Below are 17,141 nucleotides of genomic sequence, written 5' to 3' on the forward strand. Positions count from 1 at the left end.
CAGTCACTCAGAGTACTTACAGTAATTTCTCTCTTCATGTACTTCATTTGGTATATTCTGAGTAGTGAAAAAATATCCCCACTATTACCTCATCTCATTTTCATTCAGATTGTAAATGAGCTGCAATGTCCAATGTACAAGTGGGAAGTTGCAGCGTTCTGGCCTTATGTAGGCTCATCAAAATAACTGAGTGGCCACGTCTCGTAAAGACTGAATTCCTCTTTTCTCACAAGAATGTCTGAAGTCATCATTCAGTAGATGCAGAATAAGAAAAAAGGGAACGCGAGACAGAAAAAAAGCCAAGTCAGTTTGGTGTAACTGATGTCCAGTGCTGCTTAATCACATGTAATCTTCATCTCTCTTTTCTATCCAGCCTGTCTTTTATAGTTTAGAAGAAACAAGTTGATCTTACAAGAAAAACAAGTTATTCACTAAGTCCAGAAAAGATATAGATAGACAAACCAACAGACATACACACACCCATTTCCCCATTCCCCCCCACATACACCCCACACTAAAACAAGAGTCATGTATTAGGTAACACGTTGTTTGCCAACTCTACCAATTACATCATCCAGTCCTGTTGCCTATCTTCCCCAGGGCACACCCATAAAAGTTAGTCATAAAATCACACCATATTTTTAACCCCCGCTCTGTAACATCCCTCCATCAACAAAGTGGGAACACTGCATACGCAGTGACACTAAGCAGCAACCTTTTCTGAGATAAACAAAGAATGTTGAATCTTTTTGGACAAATTAAGATCATATTGTTGCATTAGATATGCATTTGTGAGAAAACATGTGAGTCCCTTCATTGTGTGTTTAATGGACCTCAAAACCAGATTATCTTTTTCTCAGCTAAGCACAAAATGTAGTTAACTGTCATCAGTTAACTGAGATTAGTTTTGCAGTTATTTGCAAAACTTGTTAAAGGTGCATGGTTAGCTAATTGATTAGTGCATGTGACACCAGATTTACTTCCCATTACACCGTCCTTTTGAGTACACAAATAAATGTGTGGCATCTAGGTTGCAAGAACAAAGAATTGATTTGGATTCTTTGGTAAGTGGATGATGTGCATCTCTCTACCGGAGTTCCACTGTCCCACAACGTCAGCCAAAATGATTCCCTATCCCCTAATCCCCGTCCCTTCTGTCTGCGACCCTTTACATATCACTTATCACAGTTCTGCACCGCTTTGGCATGAGAGCCACACGAGAGCAGCACCGGCAACAAAACAGACACAATGTAGAACATGCCCACACACATCAGACATCCAACAGTTCACTTCGTTGAAAAAGTAAACAACCTGCAAGTCTTTTGCTGATAAAATAGACACAACATGTGAAAAACGAGAAATAACCTCCACTTTCATGAACACACCACCACACATCCGTAGACCCATACACGTAAAGCACAGAGACGTACAGTTATTGTGAACTTCGACTCTCTCAGCAGCTGCTGCTCTCTGTGTTGCTGTGGTCATCTGTGTTTGGGCTCCTGTTGCTGCCTTGTTTCACCACAACTAGCACCCTGCCTGCCCTCCCCTGGCGGTCTTAATTACGTAGCCATTTACTGTATGTCTTGTCCTTTGCTAATTGTGCTAGAAATATGTTTTTTTTATTACAAGTTTTATTTCCCTCCACATGCTTATTTGTGTTTACGCTGGAGGGACTGTAAAGGAAGACTATTATAGTAGTATTATTGGTCTAAATATGACTACGGTGCTTGTGGCGACACACATCGTTCCCTCCAGTGTTAATGTAGCAGAGACTGTGTCAAAGTTCCTGTTCTTTCACGGACAGTATTAACTTAGTGGCAACATTTGATTCAAAGGAATATAGGGATGTTAGCATTGCTAAAAAGAGAAAGAATGTAAAACTAAAACAAGCTACAGTCTATATAACTCACAAATGAAAATTGATGAACAACAGAGGAATACAAATGCCTGTCTCCTGTAGCATGAGGGTCCTTTATGAGTTCAGTTTGACCCAGCTCTGCTTTGATGTCACCTTGTGTCTGACACACACCTTAATCTGCTGCTGGTAGAGTGAGGTGGTGTCACTGGCAGTTTGTCACATTGTTATGATTGGTCACATGCATGTTTTGCCCCTCCATCAGAGCATGAGCGCACCTCCCTGAACATGTTGCTCCTGTGTGTTAAGCTGTGTTGATGTGCATTTATGTATTCTCTTGACAGTTGTTTACCTGTCTAATAGAATATGATATTAGTATATGATTGTCAACATGCAAGGTCAACTTTAAACTGACTAGATCATTGTCATTCAAAGAATACAGCAGGCCTTATGGAAATTAAATGGATATTATGACATTTTTGTTGGTTGTTTTTTTAACAATGGCATCTATTTCTAATTTAGTAATTTTTCTCAAAAAAGGGATAAATCATTGTTAGACTGTGTCAGCAGGTAGCAGCTGTCAAGATGTCTGTGACGTATGCTGTGTGGTGATAAGTGTCCCATTCTTTTCAGGTCGGTCCCCTCCTGGTCTTGCCAAGACTCCACTGTCAGCCCTGGGATTGAAGCCCCACAACCCAGCAGAAATCCTCCTCAATCAAACCGGCTCAGGTTGGTTGTACTGTAGCACTCACTTAATTAGAATGTCACTCAGGCAACTGAGACATGGATACGATAACTAATCAAGAACTAATGTTATTGTTTTCTAATGTTTGTTTACATGTAAAACAAGACTATACTATATAAGCTGAGTAACTTAAAATGGAATGAAATTTATATAGTCAAAAACCCTGTACCGACACAACAAGCTTGTCAACCTTCCACCTTTCTCAAAATTCACTCTCTTTGTGTGTGCAACTGAAGGCTAAATGGGAACACAAGCAAGTAATATCATGAATTGAGTTCCTTTGACATTCCCTGTGATACACACACTCCTGATTAAATGAGTATAGCACAGAAAAAACATTCTTTCCAACTCCCTTGCTGTACCTCTGTCCCTTTACATTATTCTGTTTCTCTGGATTATCTCCAATGATGCTCCACAGATGATGAGAGCAGTGAGGGTGAGGAAGGTAAGAGTGCTGGTATAATGCCACAGATCACCATCGACATTCAACGTCTTAATCTCCTCCGCCCCATTTTTCTCTACCTGTTTTTCAGTTGTAGTCCACCTACTTATCATGTGTGGCAAAATCATTTCTGTTTTCATTTCCGGTCTGGAAAAGTCACACTACTCTCTTTGTGCATTATATCACCCTCACATGAATAGTGATTGTTGGCTTGGTGTTATTTTATTTTATTATTATTATTATTATTTTTTTTTTTTTTACAAATTATACTTAAAATTGCCAGTTTTATGGGACATCAATTACAGTCCAAGCAGCGATTGTTAAAAACACAACTACAATGCTACAAAGCTAAAGGGAATAACAAATACAGACAAAGCAGAAGTGAAGTAAATGTGTGGCTCATAGAGAAACTATATTTCTCTCACATCAAGCAGCACCAAGAAGCTATGTAGAGTCTGTGGCAAGGTCGGCAGTGGCAGGCGGCGAGCAGCCCGCTTCACCTCAGAGCCTTAGCCCACCAAGAGAGACTACAGGCCAGCAGAGAAGTCCAAGTCCCTCCTCCCACACACTGAACCCACCTTTGTCCAGCAGCAGCCCCATCCAGAGCTCACTGGGGTGAGTGAAATACATACTGCTCTTTTACTTTTTGGTTTAAGGCCAGATCTTGGACCAGATATTAGTGAGTGTGTTAAAACATAAGACTTGTACATGTTTCACAGTGTTTACAAATATAGGGTTGTCTTTTGGAGCCATAGGTGGCTTCTTCTTTACCCTGTCAATCGCTCATTTTTTACTTTTACGTTTTCTACTCAAATATTCAGATTTTCTACTTAGATAGGTACAAATTAACTAAGGTAAATGCTTTTTAGACTGCAAAGTCATGCGTCCAAATAAACAGTTTGAACTTCTTCAAAAGGAAAACTTTACCCAACTGAGGAAGTGCACAAAAACAGTTGGTTAATAATCTTTTCCAATTCTCTTCCAGTGATCACCCCTTAGCAGAGAGCAGCGTTAGCACTCCGTCCCAACCCACTACTGATTCGGGCTTCCGCTCCCAGGCTACAGAGAGTGTCTACCCCACTCTCACCCCCTCATATCAAGCCCTGAATACTCCCACTTCTTCCTACCTAGATTCCAGCTCTCCGATCTCTTCCTACCTTGGCACTACTACCCCTACACTGTCCAAGCTTGGCCCCAACACCCTACTAGGGAGCTATGTGCCCTCAGATCCCAGCCCGCTCACCTCAGAACCCTCCCAGAAAACGCTCAGCCACGAAAGTCCCCATGCACAGCACCGGACCAACATCCTTGGCTCCACCCATAACCCCGTCCTCCAGCAGCGCTCAAATGCTAATCAGGATGGTTTCATCATGGGCCAGCAAACATCACCAGCTAATGGCTTTGAGGTGGGTATGGTAGGTCTCAGTGGCAGTCCCATCCTTGGTTGTCGTCTGTCTCACGGAGCGCAGAGCATCCCAGTCCTCGGCAGACAGGCCTCTTTGGGACAGGGGTCGCAGCGGAGCCCGGTCCTCAGCAGACAACCGTCCCTGGGCCAGCCCATGCAGAGCAGCCCCGTGCTCACACACCCCCAAGGAAGTCCAGTTTTGGGCCGACACCCATCCGTATCACAGGTATCCCAGAGAAGCCCCAGTTTGGACCGTCACCCCATGCACAGCGGTTACACCACCCCAGATGAGAGACACGGGAACCTGTCGCGACAGAGCAGCTCCTCGGGCTACCAGGGACCACCCACTCCCTCCTTCCCCATCTCGCCTGCAGGCTTCCAGGATGTGGGGACTGGTATAGGGTTCCGGCAGGGCAGCCCAGCCCCTGGTTTCCAGCCCCAGCTTCCAGAGAAGAGGCGCATGTCGAGTGGCGATAGACCAAATGGAGCATTGTCCTATGGCACGCTGAACGGGAAGATAATGTCCCCAGTGAGTGGAGGAAGCACTCCCAGCTACTTCCACACCCTCTCTGACTTTTCAAGGTTCAATATGCCCGGTAAGGACATGCATTATCTGGAGTGCTTCTTTCTCTCCCTTTCTTAAACAGCCTGATGCAGGGGGTACTGGAGCAATAGAGTGGATTACAGCCCGGTGTGTTGGCAGCCACCTTTCTGCTTGTGTTGTGCTTTTAGTCCATTTTAATTATAACAATAATACATACAGCTAGAGCTCGGCAAACTTGGCATACTAACCAGATGTAAACTAAAATGTAGAGTACAGCTCTGCCCCTTCAACAGCAAAATGTTTTGTGCATATTAGAGTTTTAGGGTGTGCATTGTCAATAAACGTATTGCAGTACCTTGGCTGATCCATTTCACAGGTATTTCAGCAAAATACAGCATATCTCGACTATATAGACTGATGCTGGGCACTTCTGGGATGTTCTGTGACATTCTTTTTGTTTCCATTGCAGATGGAAGTCCTGAGAGCAGGCTGAATGTCAAGTTTGTCCAAGACACGTCCAAGTTCTGGTATAAGCCAGACATTTCCAGGGAGCAAGGTAAGATGCTGAAACACTTTCCCCTTAATTGACCTTTAGACAGTTTTTAAACATCTTTCTGGTGCCAGGTGCCTGCTGGGGATTGGCCGGTTCAGTGTGTGCCAGTTTGGAAACATGTTTAGACAATTATATTAAGGAATATTCCACCAGTAACCTATGTTTTGAATATCAAAGACTCACCCCCTTTACGCTTCAGAGGTGGAGCTGAAACATTTGCAGCATGCAACTATGTTTGCCAGTGACAGGGGTAAGCAGCTAACCTTGCTAGCAAGAAGTAAAAAAGGAAGATGTGCATTCAGCAATATTTTGGCAAAAATATGATTGCAACATATAGAGCATAGTAATGGACAGTGGAGAAATGGATTATGCTGCTGAATTATGGATGTTCTGGTACTCTTTTTCAATGTGGAACTAGGCCACCATTGTTTTTGGTGGAGTATTCCTATGAAGCATTTAAAATGTGGTTGGGATGATTGAACTCTTGTTATTCAACTTTAATGCTTTTGTTAAATCTGAAGTTGTTAAATTTCACACAAACGCCCTAACATAATCATTTTTGATAAATGCATGTACACACATACGCAATAATGAATATGCATGGAGACAAAAACACATGCACATACCAGTATATACGCATCTCTATACTTATGTGTTTGCTTGTGTGTTTTGGTTGTGAGGTCAGTGGCTATTGGCTGCCCCATCTGCAGTTGCTCATGGCCCGTATTGGATTATATCATGTTAAATGCAAGCACATGCTCAACTGCAATGACATCACACACATGCACACACACACACACACACACACACACACACACACACACACACACACACACACACACACACACACACACACGTGCGCACAGAGTTTGTACTTGGTGCCATGCACTGTCGGAAAAAAAAACACATCATATGTAGATAATTAGGGAACATCTGCATGTGTTACTCATCTCATCCATCTTCCTTCCTTAAACTATCACATGTGGACAGGCTGAGGCATTGAAATAAATAGTGAAGTAATTGATCTATAGCTCTTGAAACTTGAACAATGGAGTGTCTAAAACAAAGTGTCATGTTAAAAGTTGTAGTTTTAATGAAATATAGACTGACAGCAATTTTTTAAACAGAGTCAGGACTTGACTTACTCCTTTGGTCTCGGTCGTTCCTTTAACTTTTTGCTACCCTTTTCTTTAGTTCACCTTGATCCTTTAATAAGCTGACTTTCTCTGACCTCCAAATTCTGTTACTCAGAGTTAGTCAGTATAGTATAAAAGGCTTTTCCATTGCCAATTTCCCTAAGATTTCATGTGTACTGTACTGCTATGCATGTGTCTTGTCCTGTTTTAGTGCTGTATGTTATTATTAAGATTTAACTGGGACCTGCCAAGGGACTGCAGATGTAATTTAGATCTAAGCTAACTCTGATAAAATACGTCAAATTGTAGTGGCTATTCATACAGTACATTTACATTTGGAGCGGTTGTGCTAAATGTTAACATCAGCATGTTAAGATGCTTACATTGACAATTCTTTAGCAGGTATAATATTTACCATGTTCACCATCTTAGTTTTGTGTGTTAGCATAATACCATTTTCTAATTAGCACTAAACACCGAGTACAGCTGAGGCTGATGGGAATGTTGCTAGTTTTGCGGTTTGCTGGTATTGTACAAATACAAATTTTGACTTGATTGCGCTAGATGAAAAGTTAAGGGATCACCAAAATTATTACAATTGATCCTGTAGCAAATTTCATGGCAATCCATCCGGTAGTTTCACTAAATACCAAATGTCAACCTCATGGTGGCACTTGCAGAAAAGTCAGGAGATAACACAAGTCATCAGGATTCATCGTCCATGGACCATGAATATCTGTACAAAATGTCATGGCAATCCATCCGATAGTAGTTGAGATTTTTCAGTCTGAATCAAAGTGGTGGACCGACTGACCGAGCCTTTGCCATCACTAGAGCCATGCTGCTGGCATGGCATAAAATACAAGAGTTGATCATGTACAATGTACCCTGAGTGGCCTAGTTTATACACTCACAATTAATGTTCTGATAGTATGAAATAACTGAATGTCCACTGTGTTACAGCTATCAGCCTGCTGAGAGAGAGGGAGCCTGGAGCCTTTGTTATCCGGGACAGTCACTCGTTCAGGGGGGCTTACGGCTTGGCTATGAAGGTGGCCTCTCCTCCACCCTCAGTGCATCAGAACAAGAAAGGTAGGGGGCAGGATGGTGGTTTACATGAATGGCTATTTCAAAGCTGTTACTAATGCAACAACTATTTACTTCGGCTACTCCAGCGATTTGTGTAGCTCTTCTTTCTCCCTATTTTGGTCTTTGGTCAGGGTGGAGACAGAATTAAAGTTAATATCTTAATACCAAAGATATGAGGTGATGTCTCCACGTTAATCAGCTGTGTATTACCTAGACTCACTCACCCTTCCCTCTTTGTTGTTGCAGGTGACATCACCAATGAGCTGGTGAGGCACTTCCTGATTGAGAGCAGCCCTAAAGGAGTGAAGCTGAAGGGTTGTCCAAACGAGCCTTACTTTGGTTAGTGGAAGCCCGCTGCCCTCCCTCCTCCCTGAAATACACACTCACATGTACACTGACAGCTCAGTGAAGCCACGAAGAGTTTGGAGGAAAAGCCAAACATAAGTGTTCCTTTCTGTGTGCCTGCCTGTATGTTTGTCACAGATCTGCACCCCTTTCCAAGTTCTATAACGTGTAATCCTACTGTAATTATAATATTGACTGAAGTGATCTAACTCATGTTCTCCCTACTAATTACACTGCAAGGCTGTATGACTGTGTGTGTGTGTGTGTGTGTGCATGAATTTGTGTGCTCCTCTGCCAGATCCAGAAAATGGGGCAAGCTGACTTCCTAAACCTTTGTCTTCCTCTCCTTGTTCATCTTCCTCTCCCTCAACCCAAAACTCAATTCATCTTTTCCGTGTGTGCAGTTACTGATTGTATTTGTTTTTTCGAATCATTTATAGTATTTGTCTTACCATTGTAATTTAACAACAAGCCACATTTAAACAAATCCATCCAACCTAAAAAGATGAATTATGGGGAGTGATAGGCCTCCTGACAGGAATAGAACCAGAAGTGTCAGACTTTGAAAGTAAAACCGATGCACTTCCCCTTTAATTTAGTTTAATTGTAACAAAAACTGTTCACCAAAGGCTTGGGGAGTACTACTGCATATGTGAAAAAGTTTAATGAAGCCTTTTGTGGCTTCAGAGGGAGCTGAATGAAGTCTGATAAATCGACTAAAGTGATGTCACTTCAGTTGAGGATGAAGACTACAGGTCTGAAAATGAAAAAAATCTGGGGGTGTGGCGTTACAACGAAGTGAACTTACCAGTCCTCTGTCGCCCGCTCCTCATCTCTGCTTGAGGCTGGCGGCTCGAGGCTACATTAGCTGCTACTAGCATAACACGCCCGAATCTCTGACCCCAACTGTCGGTGGTCGAGTTGCATTGTGGGTGATGAATGTGGGGAATAAGAAAAGACAATATATCTGACAAAAACATACGTAGAATGTTATATATGTTTTAGTGTTTACTTAATTGTGTAAAATAGTTATACATCATAACCAATAACCAATAAAACACAGACAGTGGGTTATTTTGTATAACACACCACTGGAACGATATTTCCTAAAATAAACTGTTATCACAGGAAAGTAGCAACATTCTAAGGCAATACTGAAAAAGTGTAGTGGACTTGTTCTTAGTCACTGTTGAAAGGTGCTAGGAACCACTGACACTAGGAGCTTGCTCTCAGTGTGAGATGTAGATTCCAAAGACGAGAATGAAATTCAAGAAATATTTGAGAAGAACAAATGCTTGTTTGTGACCGTGTCTTGTATCTGTTTGACAGGCTGTCTGTCTGCCTTGGTCTACCAACATGCTATCACACCACTGGCCCTACCCTGCAAACTACTCATCCCAACAACAGGTCTGTGTGTTCAGCAACGTTTATGCATTTCGATGTGATTATTTGTTGTTTCTGAGTACATTTTTGATCACATTATTATAGCTGACTTACTACAGATAAAAGCTCTATTTAAACTGAAAGAGTATTACACAAGTTTAGCATTTGCATTTGCGGTGAAGTAGGAAATAGGTCTTCAAGTGTTTATCGAGGAATAGAGAATTAACTTTCATAAAATAAATAAAAAATTCATAAGGAGCTACATAGCAGAAGGGATTTTAGGTTTTCATGTTCTGAATTCCTAAATACATAAATATTCCCAACCTGCCTCACATTTTATATACATTTAGTTCCAGGCATTTCCATCTGTCAATATTTTTGTTGCTAGGTATGATTTAAAAGTTTCTTTAGTGCAGGTAGACATGCAGTATATAACATCAGCGGTGAGACTGGAACCTATGATTAACATAGTAATAGGCCTGTGCTGACTTTTAGTGAATGAAATGATGATGAAAACAAAGTTACCCCTGCTGCCCCTACAGGAGCCCTCGGAACTTTATGCCAAAACTGGTAACTTCCCCTCTCTCTTGCTTTATGTAGATCTCATTGAGGAAGCGCCAGAAGTCGCGACAACAAATCCACTGGTTGAAAGGCTGAAACAAGGAGCAGGTAAAACATCAGCTCACTGTCACTGTTAAAACCAGTCCTATGACGGTCTCAGGTTTTGAGACTCAAATACAGCCAATACAGCTTTGAGATTCTAGGACATCAATGACAACGTTATTAATGTGTCCTGAATCATCCTATTCATATTCTGACAACATGACATCCTTGTTATCCCAGTGCAGAGGGCCCCTGCTGATTCCCATGGTAAACCCTATGCACTTTTATTTGGAAACCTACATCTGGAATGTGCATCCTATATCTTTGTTGTTTGTCTGAGTATGCTGTAACCTGCAAAAATGATGACACATTATTAATGGCCCTGAGTAACAGAATACCTTGAGATGTTTTTAGATTTTGTCTGTTAACATTAGTGTCCAGCTTCTTGTCCATAACGGGCGGAATGTTTGATGTGGAATGATTTGGATGGATTCGTTTCTAAAACTGTTTGACCCCAGCTTTGTTCCAGAAAGCATGCATGAGAAGAAATCAATATTTTTGCATGAACAGATCAAATAATGGCTTTAATAACATTTAGAAAAGGATTCATTTAGGAATAAACACAATTTGTATAGTTTTGCCTTCGCAGAATGACACTTCCATTGTACATTTGAAATGTCCACCTCTGCCGCAGTCTTAACATCATTTCTTTTGATATCTAACTGGGACATCTGCTCTCTTCCCAGCATGCAACGTGCTCTATATCAACTCAGTGGAGATGGAGTCCCTGACAGGCCCTCAGGCTGTCGCCAAAGCCATATCTGAGACACTGGCTGCCGCTTCTCCACCTACTGCCACCATTGTGCACTTCAAGGTGTCTTCACAAGGCATCACACTGACCGACAACCAGAGGAAGTAAGTCTGGATCCCGCCTATCCAGTGTTTAACGGCGTCTTGAAATATCTGAAAGATGCCTCACAAGAAAAACATTGCATGACATCTGGAGATTTTGCTGCAGACAGCGTTTGACGTCTGAACACGTTTTGTTTTTGAGGGGCAACAAGTGTCAACATGAGCCACTACACACAATCAGAAGCAATAAATAACTGCTAACACACGATTAAAGGATCAGGGTCTTATTATTTACTACAGTATTTCAATCAAGAACCCAAAACCCAAACTAAACCATAATTAGAAAACCTCTGCTTTACAAGTAAATCCCAATAACATTGGCCAATTTTAGCACAAATCACAGATATATTGGTACCTAAAGTTTTGTACTGCAGGCTTTCCCGCAGCATTTCATACAGGCCTCACCTGAAATAAAGAGCACTTCTGGTAACGTCAGAAAAAATTATTCCATTGTTGTGATATATAATATTAGGCCTATTAAACTTAAGGGAAAACGAGCAGTGGTGCTACACACAGCAAAGGCCGCATATTTAATAAGTGCGGCTGAAGTTTTTACAAGATGGGAAAAGTAGCGACTAACAGCCCACTCAGTCACAATCCGGTGCTGATGTGTGACAAACCCACCACTGCATTGCAGGTCAGGCACCATGCTGAAGTTAGTTTGATAATCACCAGTTGGACACACCTTTTACCTAATAGAGTCTGCATTGAGTTGAAGATAGTTTAAAGTTCATATTGACCAGCTGGACTTGTATAATCAGTGGCTGTGATCAGCTAAGCAATTTCCTGGTGGAAACCAGGTATTGGTCATGCAGTAAGTACAAGCAGATCTAAGTGATGTACGCTACCTCCAGATTGAACTGATGTTAAACATCCTCTGCCACTCCAAACAATGCACATTTCCACCATGTTTTTCATGTATTTTGGTGTTTCTGTAATCTCTATTTTGGTTTGCTGCTTTTCTAGGCTTTTCTTCCGACGCCACTATCCTAGCAACGCTGTCACGTTCTGCGATACTGACCCTCAGGACAGAAAGTGAGTACAGAGACATGAAAATGATGACTTAAAATACTGTTAGTGGTTTGTTCCTCCTCAGATGCAAAATGATGAGTTCCAAGATGTTTTTATTATTATTACTAATATTATTGATCCGATGAGTCCTGCGTTTTAGTTGCCTTCTCTCAAACCAAAGCCCACAGTTCATCAGTATCCAGCTGTCTTAGAACGTTAACACTTACTTTCTTTAAATCTTTACAGGTGGAACAAGCCTGAGGGAGGCACAGCCAAGTAAGTCAACTGCTGTGGATTACAAGTCAAATGTTGATCTGACATTTCTACAGAACAAGGCTGAAGGGGGGTTACGTGAAGCACGTGATTCAGTGGGGGATATTCACTCAGGATTTGTGACGCTTAGGTGCCAGAAAGTCTAATTACATGTGTCCTTATTAGCTACAGGACTGCACCGAGGTTTTGCACAGGTAAAATGAAAGAAAAACAGCACTGCTAAAAATAGCCTGTTTACGTTCATGCAGTATGAAAAGCTGCTGCACCTGATTTATCACCGCAGACTGACCACTGCAGCCGGGGAAACTGCATCTGAAATTTAATGTCTGAAAAATGCTTTATAGGACACACACACGATATGATTTAAGCAGCCAGTAATAATTATTAAGTAAGCCGTTAACTAGTATTACCTCACACGTATTAACCTTCCTCTTGCTGGACGAATGCACACTTAGAGTTCCAAAAGTATCTTCTCTTCAACCAATAAAAAATTAAGCAGCAGAAAACCGGTTCCTTTGCGGCACGCGACAATATGCAAACAGATTAAATGCAGCTGGGCTCATTTACATCTTGGTCTTGGTAAATACTTGAAATGTAGATCTTATTTTTCAAACAATGTTGTCAAACCAAATATTTGTTCGGGTTAATACCCTTTACATCAGACACATTTTTACCCTGGTAAATCTAAATCTAAATTAATGTAAATCTAAATCTCACATTTCCGTTGTCTATTGATATGGATTCCATTGTAGACACAGTCCAATGCTTAAACATGGTAGCTTTAAAAAATAAATCACAAACTTCATCTTTCCAGGCTGTTTGGGTTTGTGGCGCGTAAGCAGGGAAGCACAACCGACAACGTCAGCCACCTCTTCGCTGAGATGGACCCCGACCAGCCTGCCAACGCCATCGTCAACTTCGTCTTGAAGATGATCGCCTCGCAGAAACGATGAGAGCTGACAGCAAACCCTGGCGCTTTTTTTAAAATGCCTTTGGTTATTTTCTTTCCTTTTAACCACAGACACTTACTTTCTGTTTTGGACAATTTAGCATTTGGTTTTATGTGTCACCTTATTTTTTCCTGCTCTTTTACATTTACTTGAGTGTCTGTGTGTGTGTTTGTGTATGTAAACAAATGAAAGAACAAGACAGAGTGTGTGTGTGTGTGTGTGTGTGTGTGTGTGTGCACGCGCGCACGTGCGTGTGTGCGGCTTGCATGCATGTTCTTTTCTTCTTGGACGGACTCCAGAATGGACCAGAGGAAGTGCAGGATGGGCATGGCTGTGTGTGACAATGGGACGGGAGGCGATTCCGATCTCCAGGCAGGGTAACACATGAACAGGAAGAGGGAATGACATTGTGTGTGCAAATGTGATTTTTTTAACAATTGTTTGATTTTTATTTTTCTAAAGAAGAAGTCAAGTTGTGCGATGTAAAGTTGGATTGTAAATCTATCAGGCTTTTGACTGGTCAACCAAAGATTTTAAAAAAGTAGTCAGGGCGTGTATAGTGTGCCACTGTTGGGGGTCGGAAGTATTCTTTTGTAAAACAATTATGGCTGCTTAATCAAAAATACTGAACTGTTTCTTTCTGTATGTACTGATACTGTAGGTCAATTCTGCACCGTTGCCATCTTGCAAACAATGTTTTCGGACATTTTTGCAGCTGGTGAGGTCTGTGTAAATATTCTAGATTGCTTTATGAGTAGGACTGTTCTAGATGACATTTGGTGCCTGACTTTCTTTTGTAATGCAGAGCTTTTTAAGAAAAAGAAGAACATAAAACTCTTCCAGGCTGTCTTAAATATGCAAATAGCCAAACTTGGAATTAAGGTTGTTCTCCAAAATTCCACAGGTCCTTCCCTGTTCGATGTAGCAGTGTCGCTAAAGATGCAACAGATGTTATTCCTCTGAAGTGCAGCTGGAGTCGGACGATATCAGCTAAAACAATTTTTCTTGCATCTAAGGTTTCCATGTGGACACAGAAAAGCATCAGTAAGAAGCCCACTGAATCATTGCATCCACACAAAGTCTCTTGATTGTTTTGGTCAGACAAGCAAAGAAGAGGAATGGCTTCCTATCTGCCAACATTCCCTGTTCGGTCTGCGCAGCACATATCCACACTATTTCGCTCATTACTGAAGGGCCTAAAGTTGTTTTGTGAGGACGATCTTTACAGAAAAGTGTTGTCCTCCTATACTGCTCTTCAGCTTTCTGTGTTGAAAGTTTCCGTCAATAGAAAGAAGCTCTTTGCGTCAGCCGGCCAAAACTGTTAACACACCTAACCCAAAAGTAAGCTATACATATAAATATACATATATAGATATATATAAAAACTTCCAAACAGTGACTTAAGATATTTATTTTTTTTGCTTTGTTGCTCTATGTTATCGTGTATACATGTATTATAAAGTATACATCAAGATTACTGAAAGTGAGAAGAAAAGATTGCTTTTTATTTTGGCTAAAGTGCATTGACATATATAAGGTGTAAATTGTGTGCATTTAAAAGTGTATCACTGTTGTTTTTGAATGTTTTTTTTCACAGCATTACTTCCTTTTGTTAACATTCTTGTTTTCTTGGGGAGGCTTTGTTTTTGTTTTTTAAGAGAGGGGAAATATTTTGTATGAAAGATTGTTGTTACTAAAGTCCAAATCGGAGTTATCCTAAAGTGATGCCAACACGATTGTTTTATTAACTTAAACCTGCCTAGAAAATACATTGTCCAAGTTTAGCACTTAAATGTTGAAGTATTATCAGTGTGTTTCTACTTGTTAAAAGAGACGATATGGAAATTGACAGACCCATGTCATCATTGCATGTGTGGAGGCAGACTTACTAGCTCCTAAATCGTATTTCACACAGCATCTCCGCATGGGTCTGGAGCTTGTTCATGGAAAACCAGTCAGTTCAGTGAGTAGCTGCTGCCCTCATGTGGTGTCGAAAGATCATTACAAAGGAACCACTTTTATTCTACAGTGTTTTAGCTGTGATTATGGCACGTCAAAGGGTAAATGTTTGAGTTAAGTAATGTGATCGCTGAGAAAATGAACTTAAAGAACTTTAATTTTAATGTTGATTCAAATGCTAATTTTCTTAGCAAATGAGTTTTGCCAAATCCCATTCAAGGATTGAGGAGCAGAGATTTCGACTCCCTCCTTTATGCCTGATACTCTAGGATCAGTTGGCAGCATGATTAACTAAATAAGGGTTAGTTTGGGGGCCTACATTGACTCCAGTGTACTTCAAAAATAGAAAAAGCAGCACTTACAGGGCGTTTATATCTGACAAGAATGTCCCATTATTTATTAGCAAGAGCCTGCATGCTCCAGTCAAGTTGTTACCTTAGCGTTGCTGACTGTAATCTGTACACAGTATCCTCAAGTCTTACTCAACCCAGCCCTTTCCAGAAAGATGCCTATAGATAGTTATCATCAGGTTTTGATTTTCACGTGACAACCGTGTCTTGACTCGGCTTATCAGAAAGAAGAATCTATATTTTTGCCATCCAAATGCTTGTTGAGAAAAGAGTCTACTTCAAACTGAATGTTAGCCATTTGTTTGCCAAGATGGGAACTCCAGTGGCAACTGCCCACTTTGACAGATCAGTCTGGACTGTGGAATGTGTGTGAATGAGCTACTATGCCTGTATAGAGCCTTGTCATGTTTGGTTTGCTACATTGTATGGCTTTTACTATTTCTGATGGAATAAAAACACATTAAAAAGCAGTACAAATCAAAATGTATAGAACTTAGTTTTTCTTTTTGTTAAACATGCAGTTTGGCTTTGTTGTTACAATCTGTGGGGAATTAGAGGTTTGAGGTTAGTTTGCCATAAAGGTGTTTGCTTTGTGTATTAGACTTCTATTAGACTCCTGATCTTTAGTAAGTTCTAAAGATTTGGTTACACTTTACTTGGAGAGTCTGCCTACAGATCATTTGTAACATTTTAACAGCTTATAAGTTGAGATTCAACAATTCAACTGTTTCACAAATACAGGTTTGGTTAGGTTTGGGCACAAAAAACATCTCAGTTAGGGTATGTTCATGAATTGTCACATATACTGTATTGACAATCTGTTAAACAGCTACAGACAACAGCGAAATTTGTTGAAATGTTACAAATACTCAATAAACTATCTGTGGTAAGTGTTAACCAAACCACTGTAACCATAACCCGGCAGTTCCAGCTGCCTAAACTACACCAGACCTTAACCATAGCGATGGCAGAGCAGGGAACAGTCATGAATCATCTTTGTAACGGTTATAATGTTATATGTTTCAGAAGGTAAACAACCTATTTTTTCATTCAGTTTGGAGGGCTTGACCTAACCTAACATTTTTAGGTACTGAAATGCAGAAATGCATTTTAAGGCCACGAGAACTTTGTGACTGCATTCAAGAAAAAGATCCTATTTTACTTTTTAATAGATTCCGTTACCATAAAGACACCCATATGTAAAGAAACCAATATGGCCACGAGATAGATGTCACACATATTATGTTATTAGTGACTCCGGCTTTCTTTTGGAGCACCGGCTCACTGCAGTTTGCAGTTTGCTTATTTGGTAGCTTCAGGCTTCATGAGGATGAGCCGTCGTTACAGCCATACTTTGTGAATTATAGTAGAATAGCAATAAATGGATTTTCTATTAAAATACACAGCCGAGTCTAGCTTCAACTACCGGGATCATTGGTAGTGCAATCTCATGACATCACTGCATTAGTCTATAAAGGTTTGAAATTGTTATAATAAAATTTTATGGACAGCAATTTTCTGTACCCATACCAGCTTAATAAAATGATGAAAAAATGCAGACATTTTAAATGAGCAGACTGCAG

The 17,141-nt window shown here is 40.8% G+C and overlaps 1 protein-coding gene across 33 annotated transcripts in view; it reads left to right on the forward strand.

The window, feature by feature from the left end:
- The window catches only part of tns1b (tensin 1b), a 164,869-nt gene extending 148,828 nt beyond the window's left edge, over positions 1-16,041 (forward strand). For 21 of the 33 annotated variants that reach the window (XM_044217965.1, XM_044217968.1, XM_044217978.1 and 18 more), the window contains 14 exons: positions 2,492-2,587; positions 3,022-3,048; positions 3,477-3,660; positions 4,031-5,046; positions 5,464-5,550; positions 7,647-7,775; positions 8,019-8,111; positions 9,447-9,524; positions 10,101-10,169; positions 10,344-10,370; positions 10,850-11,018; positions 11,982-12,050; positions 12,273-12,302; positions 13,114-16,041. In XM_044217965.1, coding sequence (XP_044073900.1) covers positions 2,492-2,587; positions 3,022-3,048; positions 3,477-3,660; positions 4,031-5,046; positions 5,464-5,550; positions 7,647-7,775; positions 8,019-8,111; positions 9,447-9,524; positions 10,101-10,169; positions 10,344-10,370; positions 10,850-11,018; positions 11,982-12,050; positions 12,273-12,302; positions 13,114-13,252 — 2,213 coding nt within the window. In that variant the 3' untranslated portion in view covers positions 13,253-16,041. Of the gene's footprint in view, positions 1-2,491; positions 2,588-3,021; positions 3,049-3,476; positions 3,661-4,030; positions 5,047-5,463; positions 5,551-7,646; positions 7,776-8,018; positions 8,112-9,446; positions 9,525-10,100; positions 10,170-10,343; positions 10,371-10,849; positions 11,019-11,981; positions 12,051-12,272; positions 12,303-13,113 lie in introns of those variants that run through there. The other 12 variants (XM_044217993.1, XM_044217980.1, XM_044217973.1 and 9 more) reach the window with 6 other exon arrangements.
- Positions 16,042-17,141: the final 1,100 nt, after the last annotated feature.

The sequence above is a fragment of the Siniperca chuatsi genome, linkage group LG12 (assembly GCF_020085105.1).
Source record: "Siniperca chuatsi isolate FFG_IHB_CAS linkage group LG12, ASM2008510v1, whole genome shotgun sequence".
Taxonomy (NCBI): domain Eukaryota; kingdom Metazoa; phylum Chordata; class Actinopteri; order Centrarchiformes; family Sinipercidae; genus Siniperca; species Siniperca chuatsi.